General features: G+C 37.7%; 1 protein-coding gene across 1 annotated transcript in view; it reads right to left on the reverse strand.

Annotated features, from left to right (window-relative positions):
* The window catches only part of LOC114654177 (baculoviral IAP repeat-containing protein 1e-like), a 115,076-nt gene that overhangs the window by 81,757 nt on the left and 7,078 nt on the right, over window positions 1-26,241 (reverse strand). The window contains exons 2-13 of the mRNA XM_051929479.1: window positions 22,856-23,444; window positions 21,443-21,542; window positions 20,956-21,037; window positions 15,478-15,541; window positions 14,711-14,839; window positions 13,048-13,150; window positions 12,887-12,962; window positions 11,244-11,286; window positions 3,552-5,660; window positions 1,147-1,317; window positions 697-858; window positions 495-590 (exon numbers count right to left, since the gene is read on the reverse strand). Coding sequence (XP_051785439.1) covers window positions 495-590; window positions 697-858; window positions 1,147-1,317; window positions 3,552-5,660; window positions 11,244-11,286; window positions 12,887-12,962; window positions 13,048-13,150; window positions 14,711-14,839; window positions 15,478-15,541; window positions 20,956-21,037; window positions 21,443-21,542; window positions 22,856-23,441 — 3,721 coding nt within the window. The 5' untranslated portion in view covers window positions 23,442-23,444. The remainder of the gene's footprint in view (window positions 1-494; window positions 591-696; window positions 859-1,146; window positions 1,318-3,551; window positions 5,661-11,243; window positions 11,287-12,886; window positions 12,963-13,047; window positions 13,151-14,710; window positions 14,840-15,477; window positions 15,542-20,955; window positions 21,038-21,442; window positions 21,543-22,855; window positions 23,445-26,241) is intronic.

Consider the following 26,241-nt stretch of genomic DNA (forward strand, 5'->3'; position numbering starts at 1 on the left):
ATCTTGCTGCATAACAGTACATAAGTATCTGACAATGTTTACAGTACATAATGCAAAGTGCTACTGTTTTTATTTTGGTATTGTATTTTTGTCAGCTGTTCTGAGAAGACATGCAAGTAAGAATTTAATTGTGCTGAGTACACACAATACAGTAAGTTTGTCTTGATTTGAGCATCTGCAGGCATTTTGTATCATTTGTATCATGAAGTAAATGCCCTGTAAAACCTACTAGGTGAAGTAAAAGGAACAGTGTAAAATAATAGTACTGTAGATTTTATAATTAAGATCTGTGTGAAACCAAGCAAAATATTAACAATGTAATTTAAAAAAATGAAAATTAACAGAATGTTTAGAGCTAACAACTATCATGGCAGAAGATCTTGGTCTTAACCTTTGCTGAAATACAGCCAATATAATCTGTCTCACAGAGGACCAAATGGACCAAGATGTTTGAACATCACTGCTTTACAAATAAGTACAGACTTTTGGCTTACCAAATTGTTTAGCTACTTCCTTGCTGATATCTGTCCCCATCCCATAGGCACTCAAGTCCAGGACCTTCAGTTTTTTAAAGCTTGGTAAGGACGATGCTGTTAAAAGAGAGTAGTATTCATTGGTGAAGTAGTAAAACCCACTTGGGGTTCGTTCTTATAAAAATTATTAAAAACATTATGCACATTAAAAAATAATACTTACCAAAAGCAGAAATGTCTTCATCTCTCGAGAAAAAACCTTCAAAGGTAATACTCTCCAAGTCACAGCACATAGTTAGAGAGGTAATAATGTCAATAAACCCAGGGCAGAAATTACACTGCAGATGGAAAACCTTCAACTTATGAAAATGCTGAATAAATGACACTGTAAGAAAAAAATGCTTCTATTACCCTCATTGAGAGGTGTACTTAACAGAACTAGAAGTTGGTGAAAGCTAATGTTTAAATGAAAACATCCACAGCTACTAAAACATGTAAGGACCATTTACTGGTGCAACAATAAATATTTTGAACAAGCACTTAGTTAAAAGAAGAAAATCTGAGTCCATCCTGTTGATCCAGCTGTGTTAATATAAACAGTTAACTGTTGCTCATATAGCCTTTAGCTCTGTCTAATCTGATAATGGTATAATTTAAATGTTTATATGTTTACCAAGTCTGTTGAAATCCCGCTGCATGTCCACATGCTGTATGACAAGTTTTTCCATGGAAAGAAGTTTACAGAAATCATCTGGTACTTTATTAAATATCTGCCAGTTTGATGGCCCAATCAAAGACAACTCTTTAAGAAATGATAATTTGTCCAAATTTGAAATCAGGAGCTCTTCAGGAGAAAAAAAAGAGAAAAAAGAAAAAGAATAAGCCATTATTAGTGAAAGCCAGTTTTACTTTCTCTTCCCAAAGAAATCTCACTACGACGCATCGTTCAGTAATGGTGTGATCCCATAGCGGAGCGTCCATGTTCAATTGACCTTGGCTTCAACTAGACTAACGGAAGAGCGCTGCGCTGTGTTCGAAATACCTATAAGGCATTGTGAACATTTTGTATTGTGTAAGCTGCTATCCATTGCCTTTACTTTTTACCCTTGTATGCGCAATAACTCCATTGACTGCAATCCTGCACATCTTTCTACTCTTTTTATTTACATACCTGTCTATTTATATAACTTTAGTATTGTTTATTTAAAGTAATGTATATTACTATTTTATAGTGGTGTCTATTTATAATATCCATTATACAGGGTGTCCCTAAAGTCTGGACACATACGCAAAATGCATATTTATCTATTATTATTATTTATATATTATACATGGATGTCCTATTAAGTGATTTTTTGGGACTAGCGTAAAACTTAACCATGACAGTTTCTTTCATTTTGTCAGATAAACTTGATCATCCAGAACGGGGTTTCTCATGATACTGCCTGTTTCTTTAAACTTTCTAAACACCTTCACCATGGTGGAAAAGCCAATTGGGGTCCTTCTGGGATGACATGCATTAAAATCAGCTGCTATCTTTCGATATGACCATCCTTCATGTCCACTGACCAGTTCAATTCTTTCTTTTTTTGACAAACTTATATTTAATCTGTGGGGCAAAAAATATATAGTTAGTTACAAACAGTATTATTTCCAAAGTGTCCAGACTTTAGGGATACCCTGTACATTGTGCAATGATGCAAAACTTTGTTCACAACAAGGTTGTGGAATCAGTCCACAAAACCTTTGACTCCTCAGTTTATGGTACCATCAACTCTGACTCCTATTTGTAACTAGACTAATATACTTAAGATATTGATTAAAAGAACGCAACATACGAGATAAAAGGCATTTCATCACAGTCAACGTGAATTATCAGGCTATGTTTTAGCACCCTAATCTGTTAGAGTTTGGGTTTAAAAACTGTAGTGATGCCATTGTGGCCTTTTGTATTTAGTAAAGAAGTTAGAAATACTGAGTAGCATTAAACAAAAGACAAAAGTTACAAAATTAAAAGTGACTGTATTTTTATCAAAAGGCTAGGAAAAAATAGTTTGATTGATTTATTATATGTGAAATTTTAACACATTATATTACAATTTACATTTAGTTGGAGTCAGAGTCAGAGTCATATTTACTAACTCCAGCTCCAGTAACCCGATAATTGGTTCAGACTACATGACTCTGACTCCACAGCCCGGTTCATTATCTGTTTTTTCTGTGTCTGTTTATACAGTATGTCTGTTTGGTACATACACTGAGTATTGTGGCATTTATGTTATTGGTTGGAATGCTGTCAAAAAAAGTTTGCAGCTTTGTGAGCTGTAATAATCCAGATTATTATCTTATCTTACAATCATCCACAGATTCAAAAGTGGTAAAAAATACAAATGATCCACATCACAAATTCTGTCAGCAATGTAGTGTTTAAGCAACTGACCCTGTGATGATTTAGGCATATCATATTAAAAGGAATGCATATTTATACAAAAAAAATACTTTTTCTTTTATATTTCTAATTAATGTATATCACTTTGCAGAGATCTATTTTTACTTTGACATTAAAGAGTCTTTTCAGTTGGTCAGCATCAAAAAAAGCTAAATTAAATTCACTGTGGGGTGGCACGGTGGTGCAGTGGTAGCAATGTTGCCTCACAGTTAGGAGACCCGGGTTCGCTTCCCGGGTGCTCCCTGCGTGTAGTTTGCATGTTCTCCCCATGTCTGCGTGGGTTCCTCCCACAGTCCAAAGACATGCAAGTTAGGTGCATTGGCAAATTTAAATTGTCCCTAGTGTGTGCTTGGTGCGTGTGTGCCCTGGGGTGGGCTGGCGCCCTGCCCAGGGTTTGTTTCCTGCCTTGTTGGCTGGGATTGGCTCCAGTAGACCCCCGTGACCCTGTACTGTAGTTAGGACATTGCGGGTTGGATAATGGATGGATGGAAATTCACTGTGATTCAATGTTATATAACAATAAAAGTAAAAACTTCCACAGGGTGAATACTTTTTATAGGCACTGTTTGTTTCATGCAGAGGGCCTATGATAAAATTATAATAAGACTTTTTTACAATGAGATGCCCACCTGGTACCTTTGTGAACTTCAGTTCAAGTGATTCTAGGGAAGACATAGACATAACCAGCTCTTCTTCATTTCTTGTTAAATCACTGTCAATAATACAAATGTTTTGAAAGCGTCTGAAGTAGACTTCAATGATAAATTGAATGCTTTCAAGAAAACCTTCACTGTTTTGAATACAAAGCACAACTTGATGAGATGCCGCAATCACTGCCATTAGATTCAAAAAGTCTTCTTCTATGAGTTTACCACAGTTTTGTATATTGAGCTTCAGGACGGGGAGTTGATATTTATCTGCAGCTTTTAAAAAGACACGTATTTTTGAGTCGGGTAGAAGTCTCTGAGTCATTCCAGTTAAACTATTGAAGTTATTGATGTCAGCTGTCATCTTCTCAGTAACACTGCTTATAACTTGATAAACTGAAGAAAATTCTTCTTCGACAATGGGTCTCTCCTGTGGAGTAACCAAATTCCAGTTCTTGTATAACTCAGGGAGATTTACATGTTTTTTACCATGAATGGTTATTTCCATATGACTAAACAATCCCAATGCTTCTGGGTATTCTTCAAGGAAGTAATCTAAAGGTTGAATGCCTGCTGTGGCTGAGAATTGTAGGCTCTTTCCAGTAAGGAACTTCAAAATATAAGGAGCACAGTTTGTGGTGGAGTTACCCATACGAGTCATATTCACCACCTGATTCAGAAGCATCTCAACCAGAAAATCTTCCCCAATTCTATTAAGCACAGATATTTTAAACATTTCTTCTGTAAAGAATAGACCTAGATATGGCTGTAAGTTCTTGTTGCTCTCAGAACTGGAATCATAAAATTCTTTTCTGCCTGCAAGATTGAGCACGTGGGAAATGATTTTAGTAGCGGCATCTGGAGAAGAAGTGCATGTGTATTCTAAAAAGTTCTTGTAATTGCACATCACTTTAAGGTAGGTATCAATTTGCTTCAGATAATGCCAGCCTTTGTTTTGACTCTCTGTTGACTTTGATTGGAGTAGCTCAGCAAGTCGCCTACCTGCCACAAACTCCTGAAAGTGACTATGAAAGAACTTGTACACAGGTCTCAACATCTGTGCTGTAAACTTGCTCAGCAGTCCAATATTTAGGACTTCATTTTCATCAATGCCAGCTTGTTTGAGATCATTGCTGCTAAATTCAAAACGCTGATTAAAATGCCCAACTATTGCAAGATCTCCTACACAAGAAAGCAGAGCTATCAACCTTTCCGACGAAAAAGAAAATTTTTGCAAAATGTGGTGCATATAGAGTCTAAAAACAACACTCTTTTGGAAGTTAGGTATTGGGTGCTTGATCCAAAGATAGCATATAATAAGAGCAAAAAGAGGTGTTTTAATAATTTCTTGTAAAGTCTTGGAATGGCCCAGTTCTACAGTAAATTCCTCCACCAGCCTGATGTTGTGAGAGAAAAGTTTTTTTAAAATGTATAAGGTACTAAACACCGGGAAAGTGTTGATTTCAAGGACACTAGAGGCACAATGCCGCACTTTAGCACTTCTGTGTGTTTGTATGCCAATCACCACACTGACTTTATTGATGTGATTCTGTAGTAACAGGTCTTCAATGCAATGTGGAATTGCATCTGTAGTGCTACAGTCATTCAAAAGAAATAAGACCTGGTTATTCAGCTTCCTGATTGACTCCTTGATGAACTCCTCACTCAGGCACACTCCTACTGTGCCAAGCTGCTCAGCAATCATGGCAGACAAACTCTGCTCTTTCTGAAGACAATTAAGGGAAAGGTGAAATACCAGCTTGAATCTCTGTAACACAGGGCAATTCCCAGATGCCCACAGGATGGCAATCTTTCTGAGCAATGCTGATTTTCCACATCCAGCTTCCCCTTCAATGACAGTGATGCAGCTCAGATTTCTAAGAAGAACAGGGAGACACACATTCTGCACAGGCTGATTCTTCACATCCTTCAAGATCAGGGGCAGACAGGCAAACACATGCTTTAAATCTGGAGACACATGCTCAAAATCAGTGAATGGGGTGATTTTTCGAAAGGTTGAATCGTTATACACATTCCTCAGCCCACTGCACAGTCTCTTTGCTTCTTGGTGCCACTCATCTGGCCTGGTTTCTGCAAGTAGATTTAAGGATAAAAGTGTCATTTTGTTAAACTGCAAGGTGAATCTATTGCAAGTTTTTTTAAAATTTTGCTCAAACAATCTACAATGAACTATAAAGGATAATTTACAACCTATAAAGGCAACTCACATGACCCTTAAAAGCAACTTACCTACCTACATCTGCATTCTTTCTTTCTTGTGACCAATAATTTATGACCCAAAAACATTTGTACATTCTTTCTTTCTTGTAACCAATGACTTACCAATAATTTATAACTTTAATGCATTTGTCTTGTTATCTAGGTAGTTTAAGCAATTATTAGTTTAAAATGGTTAGACAATTTATAACTTATTGATAAAAGAAATGGAAACAACAAGAGACTGCACAGATAACCATGAGGATCAAACATTTTTGGCAGAGCCAATCATATGTCTGTAATATCACAAGGTTTGGAATCCCACATGGATATTTGACATAAATAACAGCCTGTACAAGGGACTAAGATCAGAGTGACGTCAAAAAATGAGACACTATTTTACCTAGATGTCAAAGAACACAACTCACACATCAGCCTGACTGCTGAATCTAAAAATGGGTCAGAACAACCTCCTCTTTTGACACTGCTGCTAATTTTCATTAAGCTTTCTAAGAATATGTATTTATCTCTAAACTTTGTCTTCTACTGCTATTAATTCTATTTTAATAAACACTACATTGCTTTTACATTTCTATACTTTGCTTTTATGACAAGAATGATTGATATAATACAGTAAATACATAGCACCTAGTATCAGAAGTTTCCCATTGTCTTTCTCACAGGGTTCAGCAGGCTTTGAGGATGCACCAAAAAGAAGAGAATCTCATAGTAATTGCTTGGTATGTGGTTTAGGTTATTCTTGAGAATCAAGGTGTATCAGCCTTATGTCTGGGTTAAATCTGTGGACACAGTGAAAGTGTGTCAGCCTTTATGTTTGTAGTTTATTCTCAGAGACCAAGGTGTGTAAGCCTTAGGTCTAGGTTATATCCAAGGACACATGAAAGGTGTGTCAGCCCAAGGTAGTGCAGGTTATTCTCTGGCCCAAGGTAGCCTTAGGTCTAGGTTATATCCCGGGACACCTATGTGGTCATGCCGTAGCTAGTGAGTCCCCATGTGTACTATGATTACTGAAGAGTGATAGTCTTTGCAAGCATCATTCATAATCAGTATTTGCATGGAAACAGTCTGCATATGTAAAGTAGCATGAGAGTAGACCAACCCAATAATGAACATGGTGACTTCCAATCATTCCAAAATAATAACAAAAAGTGATCTTTACATTCAAGACACCAAAAGCATGTGCAGACACCATAGAGTTCTAAAACTGAATTGCAGAATACTTGTTCAAATTTTCACTTTTTATTTGGTCTATTGCATGCACCCAACTTCTTCTCCTCCTATTATGCAGCATTACAATTTTTCTTTTTTTTTTAATTTTGAAGAGGTAGTGGACTGGTGGCTAAAGGGTTGGGGCCCAAATTCCATACCTGCTATTTTAGAACCTACCACTTACTTACAATTCAGTCACATCTAATTTAAGTTCGTGAGTTATAGAAAATTTTCAGATAATTCCATGTGCTTTGACTTACACGACACTTTGTATTAAAAGGCATCATGTGAATCAAAATACAAAACTTGCTTTAAATGTCTACATAAATATGTTTATTTTTCTTCTGTTCATTTTTAACTACTTAAGTCATAGTTTTTGATATCCCTTACTTTTTGCTTGCTCACTTTTGCTTATTTTGTTTTTCAAAAGTTGGAGGCATAAACTAACTCTGCACCAGACAGGTTGAAGGCATGAGTCTGTTTAGACAAAAGGCAATGTCTACTGGTACAGCATCAGGGCGATCCAGAACACACATATCGATGACCATGTGAATTAAAGAGATCCAGAATGCAACTATCTATGTCAATGTGAATCAGGGCGATCATATATTTTGGGGAATAGATGTATTTTTTTTTTGTAAAATTCAGCTACATTTTTAATCAGAGTTTCAATGTACATTACTTTAATTAAAGTAATTCATGGACGAAAGTGCAGATTTCTCACTACTGATATAATGTTTGAAGATCTACTAATGATAAAATAAAGCAACTAGCCGAGGTCTTTTATTTAAGGGAACTGTCATTAGTTTCGATCTAAATTCTCGTATCTGTGGTCTCACTTTCTCTATCTGTGTGTTATTTGTTTATTACTTTCAACCCAGGGTGGCTGCAATGAGCATGCTAGTAGATCTGGAGATTTATTATCAGAAACAGATTGACTCAAGACAATGGTGATATGTATTACAATTAAATTTAGATTTATTTTTATCACTGTGCTTAGAGTGGGATGTCTACTGAAATAATATGCCTTTAAATGTAAGGTATTACACATAGGAAGTAGAAATGTTAACCCTTGATACACAGCAGGTGGTCTGAAATTTGAAAGTATGTCTTACGAAAAGGACATAGTGGACACATCACCATCAACTTCCAGATGAGGTTCAGATGTCATTAGGTAGCCTAACAGGATATAAGGGTATATATCACAATGAGTGGAGCACAAGTCAAGGGAGGATATACATAAGCTTTATAACATACTGGGTGAGGCCATACCTGGATTACTGTGAGCAGTTTTGTTCTCCAGGATACAAAAAAGACATATTAGCACTAGAGAAAGTCCAGCTAAGAGTGACTAGGCTGATTCTAGAACAGAAATTAAAGGAATTAGAACAGTGGATTTAGACTGTTACTTTACAATGGGTTCAACAAGAACACAGGGAAACAGTGGGAAACGTGTTAAGGATAAATTTCACACAAACATTGGGAAGTTTTCCTTCACACAGAACACCATAGACATATGGAATAAATGACTAAGTAGCGTGGTAGAGAGTAGGACTGTTGGGTGTCATAAGCCGTAATTGGGGTAAGTGGTGATGTGGTAGTTTAAAAAAAAAAAACAGTCTGCTCAGGCTCCAGTGTACACGGTAGTGTGGTGAAGCAGACCCAGGGTGTTGAAGAGAGAATTGGCGAGCCTGCTTTCACAAACATACATGTGTGATTCAGCCAATTACCTTGTTAGTGCTCTGTGGTTGCCATTAAGGCACTTCAGCATACAGGATTAAAAGCGAGCCTCAGTTGTGAGAAGAGAGATTAGAACATAGAGAATGAGAATGATGGAAGTTAAAGACGAAGAGAGAAAGGAAAACAAAATGGCAGGATCGTGATGGAGCAGGTGCTGTTGTGGAGAGAAGACAGGAGGCTGGAAAATAGCTCCAAAAGGAGCACAAGACCGGTGTTCGAGGAGAAGAGGTTGTTCCTGCTGCATACACCAAAAGCAGGGGTAACCTACTGCTCAGAGTGGCTCTAGGCTAAACACTGTGAGATGGTGATAGGAGTGAGGAACAGGGTTGATGGAGTTCTTAACTGAATGTCCATGGGTGGTGACAGGAACCCAAGTCAGAATGAATGAATGACTGTGCCTATTGGTGAACATCTCCTCTGGCTTTGGAGACCCCTCAAGGGTAAACAGAGGAGGAGCTGGTTTTAGATGGAAGCACCGCAGCTCATGGAATTTTTAAGGAATAGATTCTGGCAGTGATTTTTAACCTCATTTGTATGCATGAATTTTTGGAACATTTTAACCTCCACTGAAGAACACCTATTTTTATCATGGATTACTTATTTATTTATTAAGAGACATTGCACTCTATGTTTGTGAATAAACACACTAAGCATCACTTTATACCAACTCCTGTTGTCACGTGTCCTTATCACCTGGCTCATCCTGGTCATGACTATCAATGGTCCCTGATTCATGAGAAACATGACAGCTGCAGCAGACCCAGACCATCACAAATGGACATTCAAAACTTGAGTTGATGCTATTTTGGACAAATTATTTGTATAGGATTGGTGAGCTTTGTTGGGCTGACTTTTTAAAATTTAAAATAACAAACATTTTTATGTAAAAATGAAAAACTGTGAATTTCATTTGTTTACCATTAGTACTAGGGTGTTGTACCGTGTTAGCCATTATGAATGTAGAGAAAAGCCAAGCAAAATGACACCTTTTATTGGCTAACTAGAAAGATTACAATATGCAAGCTTTCGAGGCAACTCAGGCCCCTTCTTCAGGCATACCTTGCCTGAAGAAGGGGCCTGAGTTGCCTCGAAAGCTTGCATATTGTAATCTTTCTAGTTAGCCAATAAAAGGTGTCATTTTGCTTGGCTTTTCTCTACATTTGTTTACCATGAAAGTGTAACCCAGTAGTTCGGACATTAGACAATATGTCTGCTGGTTCAAATCCTACCTCTCATGCACTGAATGAGCTTTTTCTGGATATAGGCCAATTGTACAATGAATTAAAATAACTAAACTAAGGACCTGTATTTGTAATGGGGTTTGGGATGTTAAAACAAGGGAATTAAGCACTATATTTTTGATTATTATTCTTCCAGTGCTACATACAATAAAAACTGTAACTTTATGGACAAACCCTAACCCAGCCCTAACTTTAAACACTTCCATGAGAAAATTAATTTTATTTATTAGTTTTGAAATCTGACATTCATTTAAACTTGAGCTTTTCTGGAATATGAATATGTTTTTCTATATGCACATCACAGCAATCCTGAACATGTATGAGCATTAATATCATTCATTAAACATTGAAGATGGACCATTAAATGAAAGACAATTATCTCTGTCATCTAGTAGATTGAGACAGGGAGGTAAATATGATATAATAATGATATATATGAGCAATAGCCTAAATATTGTATAAATGTTACTGAAATCTCAAGAAGGGCATATCAGGTCTTTCATAAAGAGTATAAGTAGCACTCCAACAATTTCAGAGAAACATTTGTTATTCTTTGCCTTAAGAAGGGCAGATTAAGAGATAGAAAGCTGAATTCAAACTAGAGGCCTGTCCCACCATTCACCAGTACCAAAATACAAATGAAAGAACTATAGTAAGGAGACAACGAATCAGACACCAGGAAATTTGAAATATAAGGGCTACACACACATGCATCTAACAGTTTTTGCCTCAATGTGTCCGATGCGCTGCTTTTTATTTGTTTCATCAGTTGTGTTAATTATGGTATTTCCAGAGACTCACTTTGTAGCAAACAATACCACAATATAACAACGTCAACTCAACATGGCAGCAACCATTAAAAAAAAAAAAAAAGCAATTTACTTTTAGTATCAATTAAAAACAATAATAATATAAGCTGAAACAGGTGCTCACAGAATTTTAAAGTACACAGAATCAAAACAATGTCATTCACTAAAATTTGAATAGACTTTATTTAAGCACTAATCAAATCAAATTTTCTGTATTCTCCTATCAGACAAGGTAGCTGCAAATACAGATATTAATTGGACAGAGTCATGATGGTAAACTAGATCTTTGGATACAGAGGTCAAATATATCTAACTGAAAGGAAGTTACAATGGGTCAGTCTTTGCTATTTTTTTGTAACTGCACATTTAACATTGTGTCCTTTCTGTTACAAACAGGGCCCTTATGATAAACCTCAGAGCTTTACTATCATCCTTACCTTGCAGAGGCATGTTTTCTTGCAAATGAAAATCATCTTCTGTCTTAAGTGAATAAAGGAGAAAAATGAAAAGTCAATTTTGAGGTCTTTTACACATTTTATTAAAAACATATTTAAAAATGTAAACTTGTATAAGACCACAATGATAAGTTCATGGATGAGACAATCTTGTGTGAGCCACATGCATGTTGGCTGTGACATCACAAGAAGCATGGTTAAAAACAGCAAACAAGTCTTGAGCTACAGGAACATTCCCTCACCATTAGTTATTCCTCCGTATGACCGATGATCATAGGGTATGAGCCTGAACTCTATTTCACCATTTTAATATTCACAAAACAAAATACTAACTTTAACAAATTGATCATTTTTAAGTCTAAACACACAAAGTTGAACAGTATGACAAACTAGACTACTGTATTTCTGATTAGAACCTTATTTGTAGAATAGAAAGTTAGGTGTTTAAAAAAATACAAGAGTAATTAGCTTAGTGAGTCAAAAGGATTGCTTATGCATTTCTCCACCAGATAAACCTTCTTAATGCAGTTATGAGAAGTCAATGTCTGTCACAGCGGTATCAAGCACAAAGTAGAAAGCATGGGTGGGGAAGGTGATTTATCACAGGGCACATTCACAACGTTCCAGTCAATCTAAAATCTTTGCGATATGTTTGGAAAACCTGTGGGATGTAAAGAAAAACCCACAAAGTCATAGGAGAAACATGCAAACACCACACAAATAATTACTGGGCTAGGAGTCAATGCCCTCCTGCTGAAGGCAGCAGTGGCTGCCACATCATCACATGCCAATTATCATTAATGTTAAGTGACAGAACAATTTATACTGTGTTACTTTAACTAAATGTCACTGTGTTTAATGGACTGCAGGATGTTCATTTTAAAATGTGATGAGGGCAAATGCTTGGAAAGTTATTTATTTATTATCACTGTCGGTTTGCAGCTGACTGTAACTTGGGCCTGTTCATGAATTACTTAGCCATCAGCAATAACCTGTAGCAGAATTTTCCAGAAATTCTGCCTTTTCTTTAAAACACTGGTTTATAGCCCATTACACTCTCCCCTATTTTTTTTTGAGATGTCTCCTGACATCTTGCTCCAAAGGCTCGGCCTTTAGTTCAGTGTCTATTGTGTTTCAACCATAATAATCAAATTCTGGGTATGCTGGATACATTATGGTGGGGCTTGGTAACAGATACCTAGGATTCTGTATAACTGCATGGACACCAGGATTCCAAGGCTGGTATGATGGCTGCCCCAGTCTGTGGTATGTGAATACTTCTCTGGGTCTGACAGTGCGAGTCGATCTTCTTAAAGTGTCCCCTTCTCTGTCACTCTGGTGTTCTGTTGCTAGGTATTCTTGACCATTTGTGGGTTCCACTGCTTCATCAATATTCCCCACCTGGGGTTCAGCAACACTGGTCTCCATTTCCAGTCCTAATTCCCTTGATGTTCCTTGCAAAGGATTTCTGTCAGTTTCTCGTGGTTCTCGTGGTTCAGGGTAGTCCTCTTGGGCCTTGGCTCTGAGCCTGGAGCGTGACTCAGATTCTATGACCTCAGATCTGACATGTGCAGGAAAGCATGGCAAGCAACGGGGGCCATATGAGGTTAAAGTTTCATGCTCACCTTGCTTAAAAGAGCTTCTTTGACTGAATCCTTATTTTTCTCTTGTTGTGGATTTGGAGTTCCATAAAACTGGCAGCTACAATGCAGGGAATATATTAAGTATAAAGTATTTATGGATATTATCTTAACTAAATAATTTATAAAGTTATTTATAAACATACCCCAGTTCATGCTTATCATTAATTTCCTGCGGCTCACTATCAGAGCTCCTCCATTCATTGATTGTAACACCACATTTAATGCACTGCACTGTATCATCCTGACCTACAAAACAATAATAGAAATGAATGAGTATACATTATCATCTATTTTGTGTTTTATATTTGAAATTAATTTAGACCAGTGTGAAGAGATCTGTTTTTACTTTGACAATAATGAGTCTTTAATTGTTGATCAGTATCAATAAAGCCAAATTAAATCCACTGTAATTAAAAGCTGTATAATAATAAAATGTGAAAAATTCTAAGAGGGTGAATACTTTTTATAAGCACTATATAGTCTTTTAATGGTTAAAAGACATCAGCCAAAATAAATGAAAAAAAAGACTGAATTACAGTTCAAAATGCAAGTCAAAAATCAAAGCCAAAAATAAACAAAACCAAATTACCAATCCTAGTCTATACAGTAGTCCTCTCACTCTCTACTAAGCAATATTCATGTTTTTTTCCTAACAGTATTCTTTTATACATTGACACACTACTGCATTGCCATTAAATCACAAAATTTGTGCAGTCAGATCTGTGTTCTTAGCTGGGCGATTATGCAAAATTTGATTAATGTGGGTGAAGGACTCTACCAAAGATATGACTTTACTTCTTGTGTTTGTAATATTCATGGATGGGATATTAAGAGTGTGTGGACCTAAGGGATATATCTCTGCTTTTTTGCAGGAGATGTTATTCCATTGGCCTCACCCACCTATGATGTCTGACATGCACTACAGCTGTAGAATGCAGGGAATATTTTAAGTATAAAGTATTTGTGGATATTGTCTTAACTAAATAATTTAAACTTATTTATGAACATACGCCAGTTCATGCTAATCATTAATTTCCTGAGGCTCACTATCACACAAGTATTACACAGTTGTTATGAGAGTCAGCACCTCTAAATCTAAGGTAATGAACCTCCCTTATATCCTCACAGGTGGCACAGTGGTAGTGCTGCTGCTTTGCAGTAAGGAGACTGTGGAAGATTGTGGGTTCGCTCCCAGTTCCTCCCTGTGTGGATAGTGCTTTGAGTACTGAGAAAAGCGCTATATAAATGTAATGAATTATTATTATTATTGGAAAGGAGCTGTTTGCAATTTGTGGTTGAGTAAAGAGCAGCTGCCCCAAGTGGATAAGTTGAAATATCTTGGGGTCTTGTTCACAAGTAACAGTTGAAGTATACATAAAACTGACAAACGGATCTGTGCAGTGGCCTAGGTTCTGTGAGCTTTGTATGAGGCAGTGGTGGTGCAGTAGAAGTCAAGTTCAAAGACAAAGTTCTCCATTTATGGATCATCCTCAAACACATCCTAGAATTACAAGCAATTAGGAGTGTCAGAAAGAATTCTGTCTTTATTACAAGTCACTGAAATTAAGCTTGTGTGCAAGGTTCAATCTGGTTCAATCTCCACAACAGAGTGAGAAGTTTAACAATATTGGAGGACAAAGACATACAACTCTATTGCTGGCCGACTGGTAGGCAGGTAGGTCTTAAGTTAATTTTTATTTACCTCAGAAATCAAGTAAGATGACACCTTTTATTGGCTAACTGAACTAATTACAATATGCAAGGCAACTGAGACCACTTCTTCAGGCAAGTTGTAATTTTATTTACCTGTATAGAAAAACCCTGCTTCAGCAAGCATTTTGATAACACTCTTTTCAACATTTGGTAGAACATTAAATGACTCTTTCCGGCAGTCTTCGTTTTGGAAGATGCTTGAAGGAAATTTTGAAATGTTTCCTACAAAGATTATTCACCAAAAAAAGAAAAATGAATAGGTGCATGCAATGCTAAACTATTAACGGTATTAACTATGGAACTTAGTTTTATATCAAGTTCATTCATCAGATTTACTTATTCTATGTAACTCTAATCTAAAATGCAAAACACAATTTAAATCTTCAATGATGTTTTCTTCAAAGGTCCAGATTATCATACCTCTCTGCCTGTTTCTGTAAATCAATTTTGTCCTACTCGCTAAAACTGTCTGAACACACAAACTAATATCCAGCCTAGCTAGGAGAATCTCTAGGAAGTCTCACTATAAAAATGAGCATGTTGACTTCCGCTAACAGACTGTTTCCCTAATAAATTAGTCAACTTGGAACATAAGACACCATAAAATCAAAACAACATAAAAATCATTAAATCAAAACGTTTATAAACAATTCACAGAGGCAATTGAACTTCCTCATAAAAGTGATTACTTATGACATATTAATTACTTATTCTTAAGTGCTTAAAAATATTCAGGTTGTGACATTATTTTTTTTAATCTGTAATACTCTTTGATAAACAATGAGCCTCACCAGAATCATGCAAATAAAAAAGATAATTTAATTGTCTATGTTTATTTAAAATTCACATGTTATGTTAACCTGGTTTGGCAGTTGTGATGTTTGGTTGTACATCTGTCCAAATATCTGAGCAGTAATGTTTTTCCTAAAAAAAAAAAATACAAAAATAAGGAGAAATTGCTAATGTCCCAGGATTCATAACATTTGTGAATGATGCTAGTAAAAGTATATACATTCAATAATGGAATTGACACAAATGATCCACACTTTACTGTATTACTCATCATTAGCTTCATTATCATCATAATCATTGGGTTAAGATACTGGGTTAAGATACTGATATTGGGGTAAGATACATTCTTTTTACATCATCTACCACTGCCTTCAACCAGAATTTATTTGTCTGCCCTCTTGGCCTCATCCCCTTCACCTTCATTTGGGGCTCCTCTTTATCCAATCATTCTCTGCCAAACAACCATAGTCTGTTTCTTGTCAGCATAATACTGTTGTGAACAGTATTATCAATGTCCCAAAATATATCAAAAATGTCTTACATGGGAGAAAAAATGATACATCTCTGGCACATAAAAGATAATCTAAACAAGGAATCTTAATTAAATTAGAATTAACAAAAATTTAAATATTTGAAAAAAGGCACAAAAGGGCAAAAAGGATTTGCGTAAAAGACAATCCAAAACAACCCAGTCCTAATACAATATTCAATAGCAAATCCAGGAAAATAAATCCAATAAACCAGAATCAAATGAACAGAATACTTACAATAACACCCCTACAAACTCAGTGATTCACTACTGAAACCCTCATTCTAATTTAAAAATAAAGCCAGAGGAAGGACCCTCCAGCAATGTTAGCAGGGTGGCCCAACTTCCTGGGGCTTCACCCAAAAAGAACATTTGAAGAGACAATACATAAATACTAAATAAGCAAACCTAACAGAAATGACATAAAACTATGAATAATACTTTTAAAAAGTGACAACAATAAAAAAGAAAATATGCATGGATCCAGTCTTTAACATAGCAAAAACTTTTTACCTTTCCCCTAATTCGGCATTCATCTTCCTCTCACCAACATGATACTCTACACATCCAAATGATCATTCTGCGCTTAAACATCTCCACTACTGATATCTAAATTTACACTTACTACATAATTCTGCACTGCTTTCACATACTATCTGCAAATGTGCCACTTTTATACCACTACATCTTTTATGTACCCTCTCCTGCAACCTGTGATTTGAATTGAGTTTCTTCCCACAATTGTACTACACAAAATGCATGGCCAGGAGCCCATCTTTTTTTCCACATTTTCTGCCCTGCCCCTCCAACCATTATCTTGGTCTTACAGTAACACAGTCAAGACACAAGGATGAGAGTTATCAAATATCATATACTGTATTTTTAAATTGATTCATTTACTTGTATTTGACAGGTAAGCATAGCTAGTAAGAAATAAAAAATTTGAAAAATGTCTGTTTAGATTTTAAAAAATTACCAGCATAGTGGCAATGATCATGTTAAACTATAAAGCAAAAATGTGATGTGCACTACATTTGCATTTGCAAACAAACACAGTAAATCAGATAGAAATACTATATTACAAGGTATCAAATGGAAATTTTCCCAGAGCAGAAGTTAAACAAGCCAGGGAAGCCTCTCAAGCTGTCTTTTTTATCATATTGGCTAGTTGCATAAAGGATAAGTTTGGATTGTTTCATGTGAAATTTATTTCTTAACAATGATGGTATGTATTAAATTGCCACATGTTTTAAAGGGAAGTATTTTTATAGATTTTAAAAAATATCTATCCTGATCTTGCACTTTAAAATGGAAGTGAAAGTTAACTGGGTCCAGACATGAAAACAAAAGCCATAAACTTACCAAACACACTAATTTTTCAAACCAAGAGTGTTATTGAGTATTGATCGATGTCTCAAGAACACACACATTGCAAAACACCACATCAGTGTTATTTTAGGGAAGAAAAATTTTTGTGAGATTCAGCTATTTTAAAAGGAGACCATGTATGTGCTTTACCTTACTACTCATCTTCCTCCATGGCAAACTCTCACTCACTTTCCTCCAGCATATACTTTTTACATCAAAAAATTATTTCTAGGTGCCGTTATTGATGTTATTGAATGTTGATACCCAGATGTAAATTTATGCCCCTGTTCTGTAGACAGTTAGATAATTAATGAAATAAGTAACACTGTCACTCACAGTCTTTACACTTCCATACAGAGCATGCTGTATTCCTGGATAAAAAGAGATAGAATCTATATATATAATTCACTAAGCCGGAAGACAAGTAGCCACCCATGGAAAGCACGCTGGAAGGGGCGTGGATTCACTAAGCCACTGACAAGTAAGACACCCATGGCGCACGCAGGAAGGAGCCACGCCCACCAACTTGGACGCGACGCCTCGGAAAACATGCCGTCATTTCTGTTTGTCTGTGCCACAGTCCACATGCAGCTCTGAGCCACGTTGACTTTTCATTAGTCAACCTCAGTGGAACCTTGGTTCACAGAGAGACAGAGGCACACACAGGCAGCGCGAGAGAGAGACAGAGGCACACACAGGCAGCCCGAGAGAGAGAGCCGCGCACACACAGGCAGCGCGACAGAGAGAGCCGCGCAATCCTTTAAAACTGAGGTTAAAACACAATGAAGGAAGCAGTCTTTAAAAACCAATAAGCCCTGTGCCTCTTTTTCATTAGCGTCTCACCTGCTTCACCGCCCTGCAACAGTCGAGACGCTTTCTCAGCAGCTGACCTTCTCTGTGCCTGACTCCACTACTGTCAGTCGCCTGATTAAAAATGGTGAACTCCTGCAATGTTACTATCTTGGTTGGCTTTTAAATAAAGTTCGGATTTCTTCAAATGTTCCTTTTTTTCCCCCTGTGCTTAAAACTCATTTAAAAAAAAGTGTTTATACAACTGCTGCAATGTTACAGAGAGAGAGAGGGCTCCCGTGCTTCTGAGAGACAGAGGGGGAGGGGGCTCCCGTGCTGCTGAGAGAGGGGGGGGGGGGGGGGGGCTGGGGAGGCTCGCGTGCTGCTCAGAGAGAGAGAGAGCCTGGGCATGCAGCTGAGCAGGGAGCCTGAGTTTTTTTCCCGTGCTTAAAACTCATTTTAAAAAAAAGTGTTTACAGTAATCCCTCCTCCATCGCGGGGGTTGCGTTCCAGAACCCCCCACGAAAGGTGAAAATCCGCGAAGTAGAAACCATATGTTTATATGGTTATTTTTATATTGTCATGCTTGGGTCACAGATTTGCACAGAAACACAGGAGGTTGTAGAGAGACAGGAGCTTTATTCAAACACTGCAAACAAACATTTATCTCTTTTTCAAAAGTTTAAACTGTGCTCCATGACAAGACAGAGATGACAGTTCTGTCTCACAATTAAAAGAATGCAAACATATCTTCCTCTTCAAAGGAGTGCGCATCAGGAGCACAGAATGTCAGAGAGAGACAGAGAAAAGCAAAGAAATCAATACGGCTGTTTGGCTTTTAAGTATGCGAAGCACCGCAGCACAAAGCTGTTGAAGGCGGCAGCTCACACCCCCTCCGTCAGGAGCAGAGAAAGAGAGAGAGAGAGAGAGAGAGAGAGAGACAGAGAAAAACAAACAATCAAAAATCAATACGTGCCCTTCGAGCTTTTAAGTATGCGAAGCACCGTGCAGCATGTCGCTTCACGAAGTAGCTGCACAGAAGGGAGCAACATGAAGATAAACTTTCAGCATTTTTAGACGGGCGTCCGTATCGTCTAGGTGTGCGAATAGCCCCCCTGCTCAATCCCCCTACGTCAGGATCAGAGAATGTCAGCGCAAGAGAGAGAGAGAGAGAAAAGTAAGTTGGGTAGCTTCTCAGCCATCTGCCAATAGCGTCCCTTGTATGAAATCAACTGGGCAAACCAACTGAGGAAGCATGTACCAGAAATTAAAAGACCCATTGTCCGCAGAAATCCGCGAACCAGCAAAAAATCCGCGATATATATTTAAATATGCTTACATATAAAATCCGCGATAGAGTGAAGCCGCGAAAGGCGAAGCGCGATATAGCGAGGGATTACTGTATACAACTGCTGCAATGTTACAGAGAGAGAGAGAGCTCCCGTGCTTCTGAGAGACAGAGGGGGAGGGGGCTCGCGTGCTGCTCAGAGAGAGAGAGAGAGAGAGAGAGAGAGGAGGGAGGGGGTGGGGCTGGGAAGGCTCCTGTGCTGCTGAGAGAGAGCCTGCGCGTGCATCTGAGAAAAGACAATTTCCTGTTAGATTTGCCTTTGCAATGACAATTAATAAGGCACAGGGCCAAACTTTCAAAAAGATGTGAATGTATCTGCCAAAACCAGTTTTCAGTCACGGACAGTTGTATGTTGCTCTCTCCAGAGTTCCATCTTTTCATTCACTTACTGGTATGCCTGCAGGAACACGTGCAGCGAGCGAGAGAGAGCGAGCGACACACACACGCATACAGGTGCGCGAGAGAGAGAGCGCTGGACGCATAAGAATAATAATACTTCATTACATTGATATACCGGTGTTTTCAGTATTCAAAGCGCTATCCACACAGGGAGAAACCGGGAAGCGAACCCAAAATCTTCCACAGTCTCCTTACTGCAAAACAGCAGCACTACCATTGCGCTACAAGGCAGTTAAAGAATGCGCCGGCCTCGATTTTTTTTTCACTTCTGTTTACAGCGATCGGATCGTAGCATGCATTGTTGCAATGTTACTTTTCTTGGTGGCTTATTACATTACGGATGTTTCACATGTTAATTTTTTTCCCTGTGCTTAAAAGACATTAAAAAAGTGTTTCTCAACTGTGACTCCGGAACAACTCAGTACGCAAGCTATATTAAGCGTCAACAACGAAGACTCGCTACACCTTAATGAACAAGTGCTGAAACTTATCCCTACCGACGAAGTAACTTTCACCAGCGTGGTCTCCATCGTCACAGATGATCCCGCTTTCAGTCACGGACAACTGTATGTTGCTCTCTCCAGAGGTCCATCTTTTCATTCACTCACGGTGGTATCCACAAACCCACTCCATTTGGACAACTGTGTCATTCAGCAAGTGTTCACCCATCAATACATAATTATGCGGCGTATGTTACGCCGCGGGTTGGCTAGTATAATTTATTTCACAGCACATGAAGAACTACATTTTTTTGGTGATTGCTAAGTATTACTGACTGATATCAATCAACCAGTAAATACACAGGGAGACCTATCTGATTCTTTGGAAACCGCCTGTACTTGTTTGCATCTCTGCCACTGTAAAACATTTCTTTACACCTGAAACAGCTCAGAGAATTGGATCTGATCACAGTGATTTAGTTTTGCTATGCAGCTGATACTTTTATGTTAAACCTTAGGTATACAATTTCGATTTAAATAAAATCATACACAACATGTAAAGTGTACCATAACTTCATACAAAAGGAAACAACTTCTTGGAAAAAAAAATAACCTTATAAGCATAATCCCATATTACTAGGATTGAATCAAATGACTATCTGGAATATCTTACCGAGACACCATAAAACCCATCATAATTTCTGGAAAAATTTTCAATTTCCTCTGTGGACTTCATTGTTTGTAAATAATTACATCTACAAAAAAGCAACAGAAAGTCTAGATTGATCAAACTGACACCTCAAAATAAAATCATACATTTATTTAAGTTGAATAGACAAAAAATGCAAAAACAAAATATTTATGTTTCATTAAGTGCCTTTCAAGGTAAATGTCATCTCAATGAACCTTATATGATAGAAGCTATACAGCTTATAAGTTAGTAAGGAATAAAACACATTCACTCACACTGGGCCTATTTAAAGTAACCATTTAACCTAATACGCACATTCTTTAGATACAGAAGAAAGCTTAATTACAAAAAAAAATAATCATGTAGACACTGAGGGAACAAGCAAACTCTTCACAGCTACTATAAAAAATTACTTTACATATAGTTATAGAAAAAGTTCTTGAAAAAAGATAAGAGGATTTTTACTCACTCTGGGAACCATTTTGCATGTTCTTTCCAAGGATCATCCCCTTCTTCCCAATGTGCTAAACTCCCACCACAGGAATAACACTGAACTTCATCACGCAGTCCTATTACAAAAAAATATCATAAAGTATTAAATGAAGAAAATTTTCATTTAGAAGAAATTATGTTAAATGTGTCCAATAAACATTTTGATAAGGCATTGTTAAGAAAGGGCTGGGAAACAACTGCCATTAAAAGGAGTTCATCCTGTGTTACCCCAACTCTTCTTGTGTCTTCTTTGTATTTTCTTTCACTCCTCTCACACAGTGCTGTGGGAATAGGTTCCAGCACATTCAGCAACCCCAAATTGGTTTTAGTATGTATACTATCGGTTAAAACTTTTAGAACACCTCAATTTTTCCAGTTTTCTTCAGATTTAATCAGTTGAAATGCAGTGAATAACATAAAATGGTGAAAAGGTAATCAGTAAACTTCCAGATGTTTAAATTTAAAGTTTAGGTTAGCAAAAACTGAAAAAAAGGAAATATCAAAATATTACAAATAGACCTTCTTCAGAGAACAACTAAAAGGTTACAATCTACAGATGTTCTTCAGCATTTAAAGTAAATTAAGCCTTGCAAGTCAAAGCAAACGATTTGCATAGGTGTCCCAGCTTCTGTTTATTACTTAAAAACCCTCTGTCTGACTTAAAGAAGCGTTGGAACAGACTGTTACTACACCCTCTGAAGTACTAATTGGACAAAATTCCAGTGGTAATTGCAAGAAAAAAGAAATTAACAAATGAAATGAGAAAGAACAATATTACCTTTAGAAATGTAGGCCTTTCATTTAGAGAATATATATATATATATATATATATATATATATATATATATAATATATATATATATATATATATATATATATATATATCAAAGTGTCAGATAGTATGGTGTTCTACACAATCCAAAGGCAATTGGAAACTTGAAGAAACTCTGATAGAAAGAGATCTGGCAGACTCAAAGTCACAACCCAATCAGAAGACAAGTTTCTGTGGGTCACCAGCTTGCATGATAGGTGCCTAACAGCACAACAGCTTTAAACACAGCTTAACAGTGGCCAAAGAAAGCAAGTTTCCATTTCTACCATTAAGAGGAGACTTTGTCCAGTTTACATTAGTCCACAGCCAGTATTTCAAGGCTCTATTTTGTCCTTTAAGGAATGGCTTTCTTACTTCCACTTGCACTGTCAAACCTGCAGTCAAAGTCTCCTCTTTACAGTAGAAACTGAACCTTGCTTTTTTCAAACACTGTTAACTTGTGCTTGACGTTGTTCTTGAAGCTGTTGTGTATTTGTGGCTGTCCCACTCTCTACATTCCACTATTTTAATTTATTTGTCACATGAATCAATTACACAACTCAAATTTTTGTCCCTTACCTGTGAAATAAAACCCAGCATGTGCCAATTCATTCACAGCAACTTTAGAAAAACCTGGCCAGTCTTTATATGACTCAACCCTTCTCTCTTCCAAACAGTACAGGCTAGCTTTATTCAAATCGATATTTTTATTTTTTTGCAATTTGATTTCGTATTTTGGTATATTGCCAACTTCTAATCCTCTAATAAAGTCACAGTTTGGCTGGAATTCCAGATGTGAGACATATGGGTCCTTTTCTATACTCATTGTGCAAAGTACCACTCCGCAGTAAAAGCACTGAATGCTGGACTTGATTCCTGTACTAAAGAAGCCATTTTTAGCCATCTCCTCAGGGGAGTAAGAAGAATATGATTCCAGATTGTCAAACGTCATCAGCCTCTTGATTTCACTCCGCATTGCATAGTTACAGCCCTGGGGTAACTGTGCACAGATCATTTCAAAGTCCTTTTCCATTCTTTTTGCATATTGATGCATGTCGATATTAAGTGAGGAAAGCAGCGTTTGTAACTTAGAAGGGTCAATATGCTTTGGAGCTGCATTTTCTTTTCTGTCCTCAAGGGAAGAAGCGACCTTTCCTTCAGCCATTTTCTGTAAAAGAAGAGCAGAGCAAAAACAAAAAAGTGAAAACATTTTCTTAAATAAATATCACATTTTGGCCTGCCTCCTTCTGTTCAGGAAACAAAACTGCATTGAAGGCAACTCTTACCACAGACTGGGCAGCAACGGAAGAGCTCAAGTCGCACCCCCCTTTGCCACACTAACTACAAAAATGCTTTGTTGTGACTTCAGAGAAATCAAGCAACACTCCTTTAACTGACATCACTATTGGGAAAAACGTATCACTACCACACCAATGTTTTGGCCCAAGTTGAAGTTTACCTCATCATTTTGTCACGTTACCTTTTCTTTTGGTCTGTATATCCAAAACATATATAAACTGTTCAAAAAAAATTAAAGGAACACTTTGAAAACACATCAGATCTCAATGGGAAAAAATTCATGCTGGATATCTACAGTATATTGATATGGACTGGGTAATGTGTTAGGAATGAAAGGATGCCACATCGTTTGATGGAAATGAAAATTATCAACTTACAGAGGGCTGAATTCAAAGGCACCCTGAAAATCAAAGTGAAAAAAATGAAAAAATCATACTCAGTGGTTTGTATGGCCCCCACGTGCTTGTATGCAAGCCTGACAACGTCGGGGCATGCTCCTAATGAGACGACGGATGGTGTCCTGGAGGATCTCCTCCCAGATCTGGACCAGGGCATCACTGAGCTCCTGGACAGTCTGAGGTGCAACCAGGAGGCGTTGGTTGGACCAATACATGTCCCAGAGGTGTTCTATTGGATTTAGGTCAGGTGAGTGTGGGGGCCAGTCAATGGTATCAATTCCTTAATCCTCCAGGAACTGCCTGCATACTCTCGCCACATGAGGCTGGGCATTGTCGTGCACCAGGATTAGCCCAGGACCCACTGCACCAGCATATGGTCTGACAATGGGTCCAAGGATGGGTCCGGGATACCTAATGGCAGTCAAGGTGCTGTTGTCTAGCCTGTAGAGGTCTGTGTGTTCCTCCATGGATATGCCTCCCCAGATCATCACTGACCAACCACCAAACCGGTTGTGCTGAATGATGTTACAGGCAGCATAACGTTCTCCATGGCTTCTCCAGACCCTTTAACGTCTGTCACATGTGCTCAGGGTGAACTTGCTCTCATCTGTGAAAAGCACAGGACGCCAGTGGTGGACCTGCCAATTCTGGTATTCTATGGCAAATGCCAATCGAACTCCACGGAGCCGGGCAGTGAGCACAGGGCCCACTAGACGATGTCAGGCCCTCAGGCCACCCTCATGAAGTCTGTTTCTGACTGTTTGGTCAGAGACATTCACACCAGTGGCATACTGGAGGTCATTTTGTAGGCTATGGCAGTGCTCATCCTGTTCCCAAAGGAGCAGATACCGGTCCTGCTGATGGGTTAAGGACCTTCAACAGCCCTGTCCGGCTCTCCTAGAGTAACTTCCTATCTCCTGGAATCTCCTACATGCCTTTGAGACTGTGCTGGGAGACACAGCAAACCTTCTGGCAATGGCACGTATTGATGTGCCATTCTTGAGAAGTTGGATTACCTGTGCAATCTCTGTAGGGTCCAGGTATCGCCTCATGCTACCAGTAGTGACACTGACTGTAGCCAAATGCAAAACTAGTGAAAAAACAGTCAGAAAAGATGAGGAGGGAAAAATGTCAGTGGCCTCCACCTGAGAAACCATTCCTGTTTTGAGGGTTGTCTCATTGTTGCCCCTCTAGTGCACCTGTTGTTAATTTCATTAACACCAAAGCATCTGAAACTCATTAACAACCTCCTCTGCTACTTAACTGACCAGATCAATATCCCAGAAGTTTCATTGGCTTGATGCTATACTCTGATTAAAAAGTGTTCCTTTAATTTTTTTGAGCAGTATAGAGAAAAGCCAAGCAAAATGACACCTTTTATTGGCTAACTAAAAAGCAGTATATAATAGCAATGTGTCTTTTACTGTAATATCGTTTTTAATTTAAATATTCACCGTATTTTTTTTTCATAAAACCTAATATATAAGAGATTGGTGAGATTGGTATCCAAATGCTTGCATAAACTCAAACTCTTTTGTGTTAACATTCTTGTTTGTCATCTGGAAGGATAAAATGATTATTTTGCAACTGTAGACAATATAGTAAAAGCAAGGTGCAATCTGCCTAGGTTACTAGATTTTTTCCACAGACTGACAGTGATAATCTCTGTAAATTAACTCTTTGGGACTGTTTTACACACAACAATGAATATGTTTACAAGCCTTTCTAGAATGTCATGTAAACCCTTATTCCAGTTAAGAAACCTGGTTAACAGACGTAGATCGCTCAGCGAGTAACCCTGTTATTTGCCCATGTAAGCCCTTAAACAGATTACAGTTAAGGATTTTCTGTTTGCCCGAGAATGTGTTCGCTTCACACACGCTTTCATCGGCTATAGGTAGAAGTGTCCACAAGATAAATTTCCTGAGGTAAATGCTTGAGCAATCATATTATTTCTTCTCCTGTCTGAAATTCTATGTCTCAATTTTTCTGAAATCACTAAATGTATGTTGATGATCTGAACATACAATGATAAACACAGCAGCACAATCTCAGGAGCAGTGCTGGTAGTAACAATTATTTTTTAAAGTAACAAATAACCTAACGTAATACCTTTTTTATTGAGGTGTAAATCCTATCAGCACTTGCTGTAAGGCAAGAAGGACACATACCGGTATGCCTGTCTTTTGCAGAGCTCAGTTGGGCAGCCAAGCAAGAAGGAGTGTGCTGCATGCAATCCAGTACCATAAACCTATAAATAACATGTCA

This window comes from Erpetoichthys calabaricus, chromosome 7, assembly GCF_900747795.2.
Source record: "Erpetoichthys calabaricus chromosome 7, fErpCal1.3, whole genome shotgun sequence".
Lineage (NCBI taxonomy): Eukaryota > Metazoa > Chordata > Cladistia > Polypteriformes > Polypteridae > Erpetoichthys > Erpetoichthys calabaricus.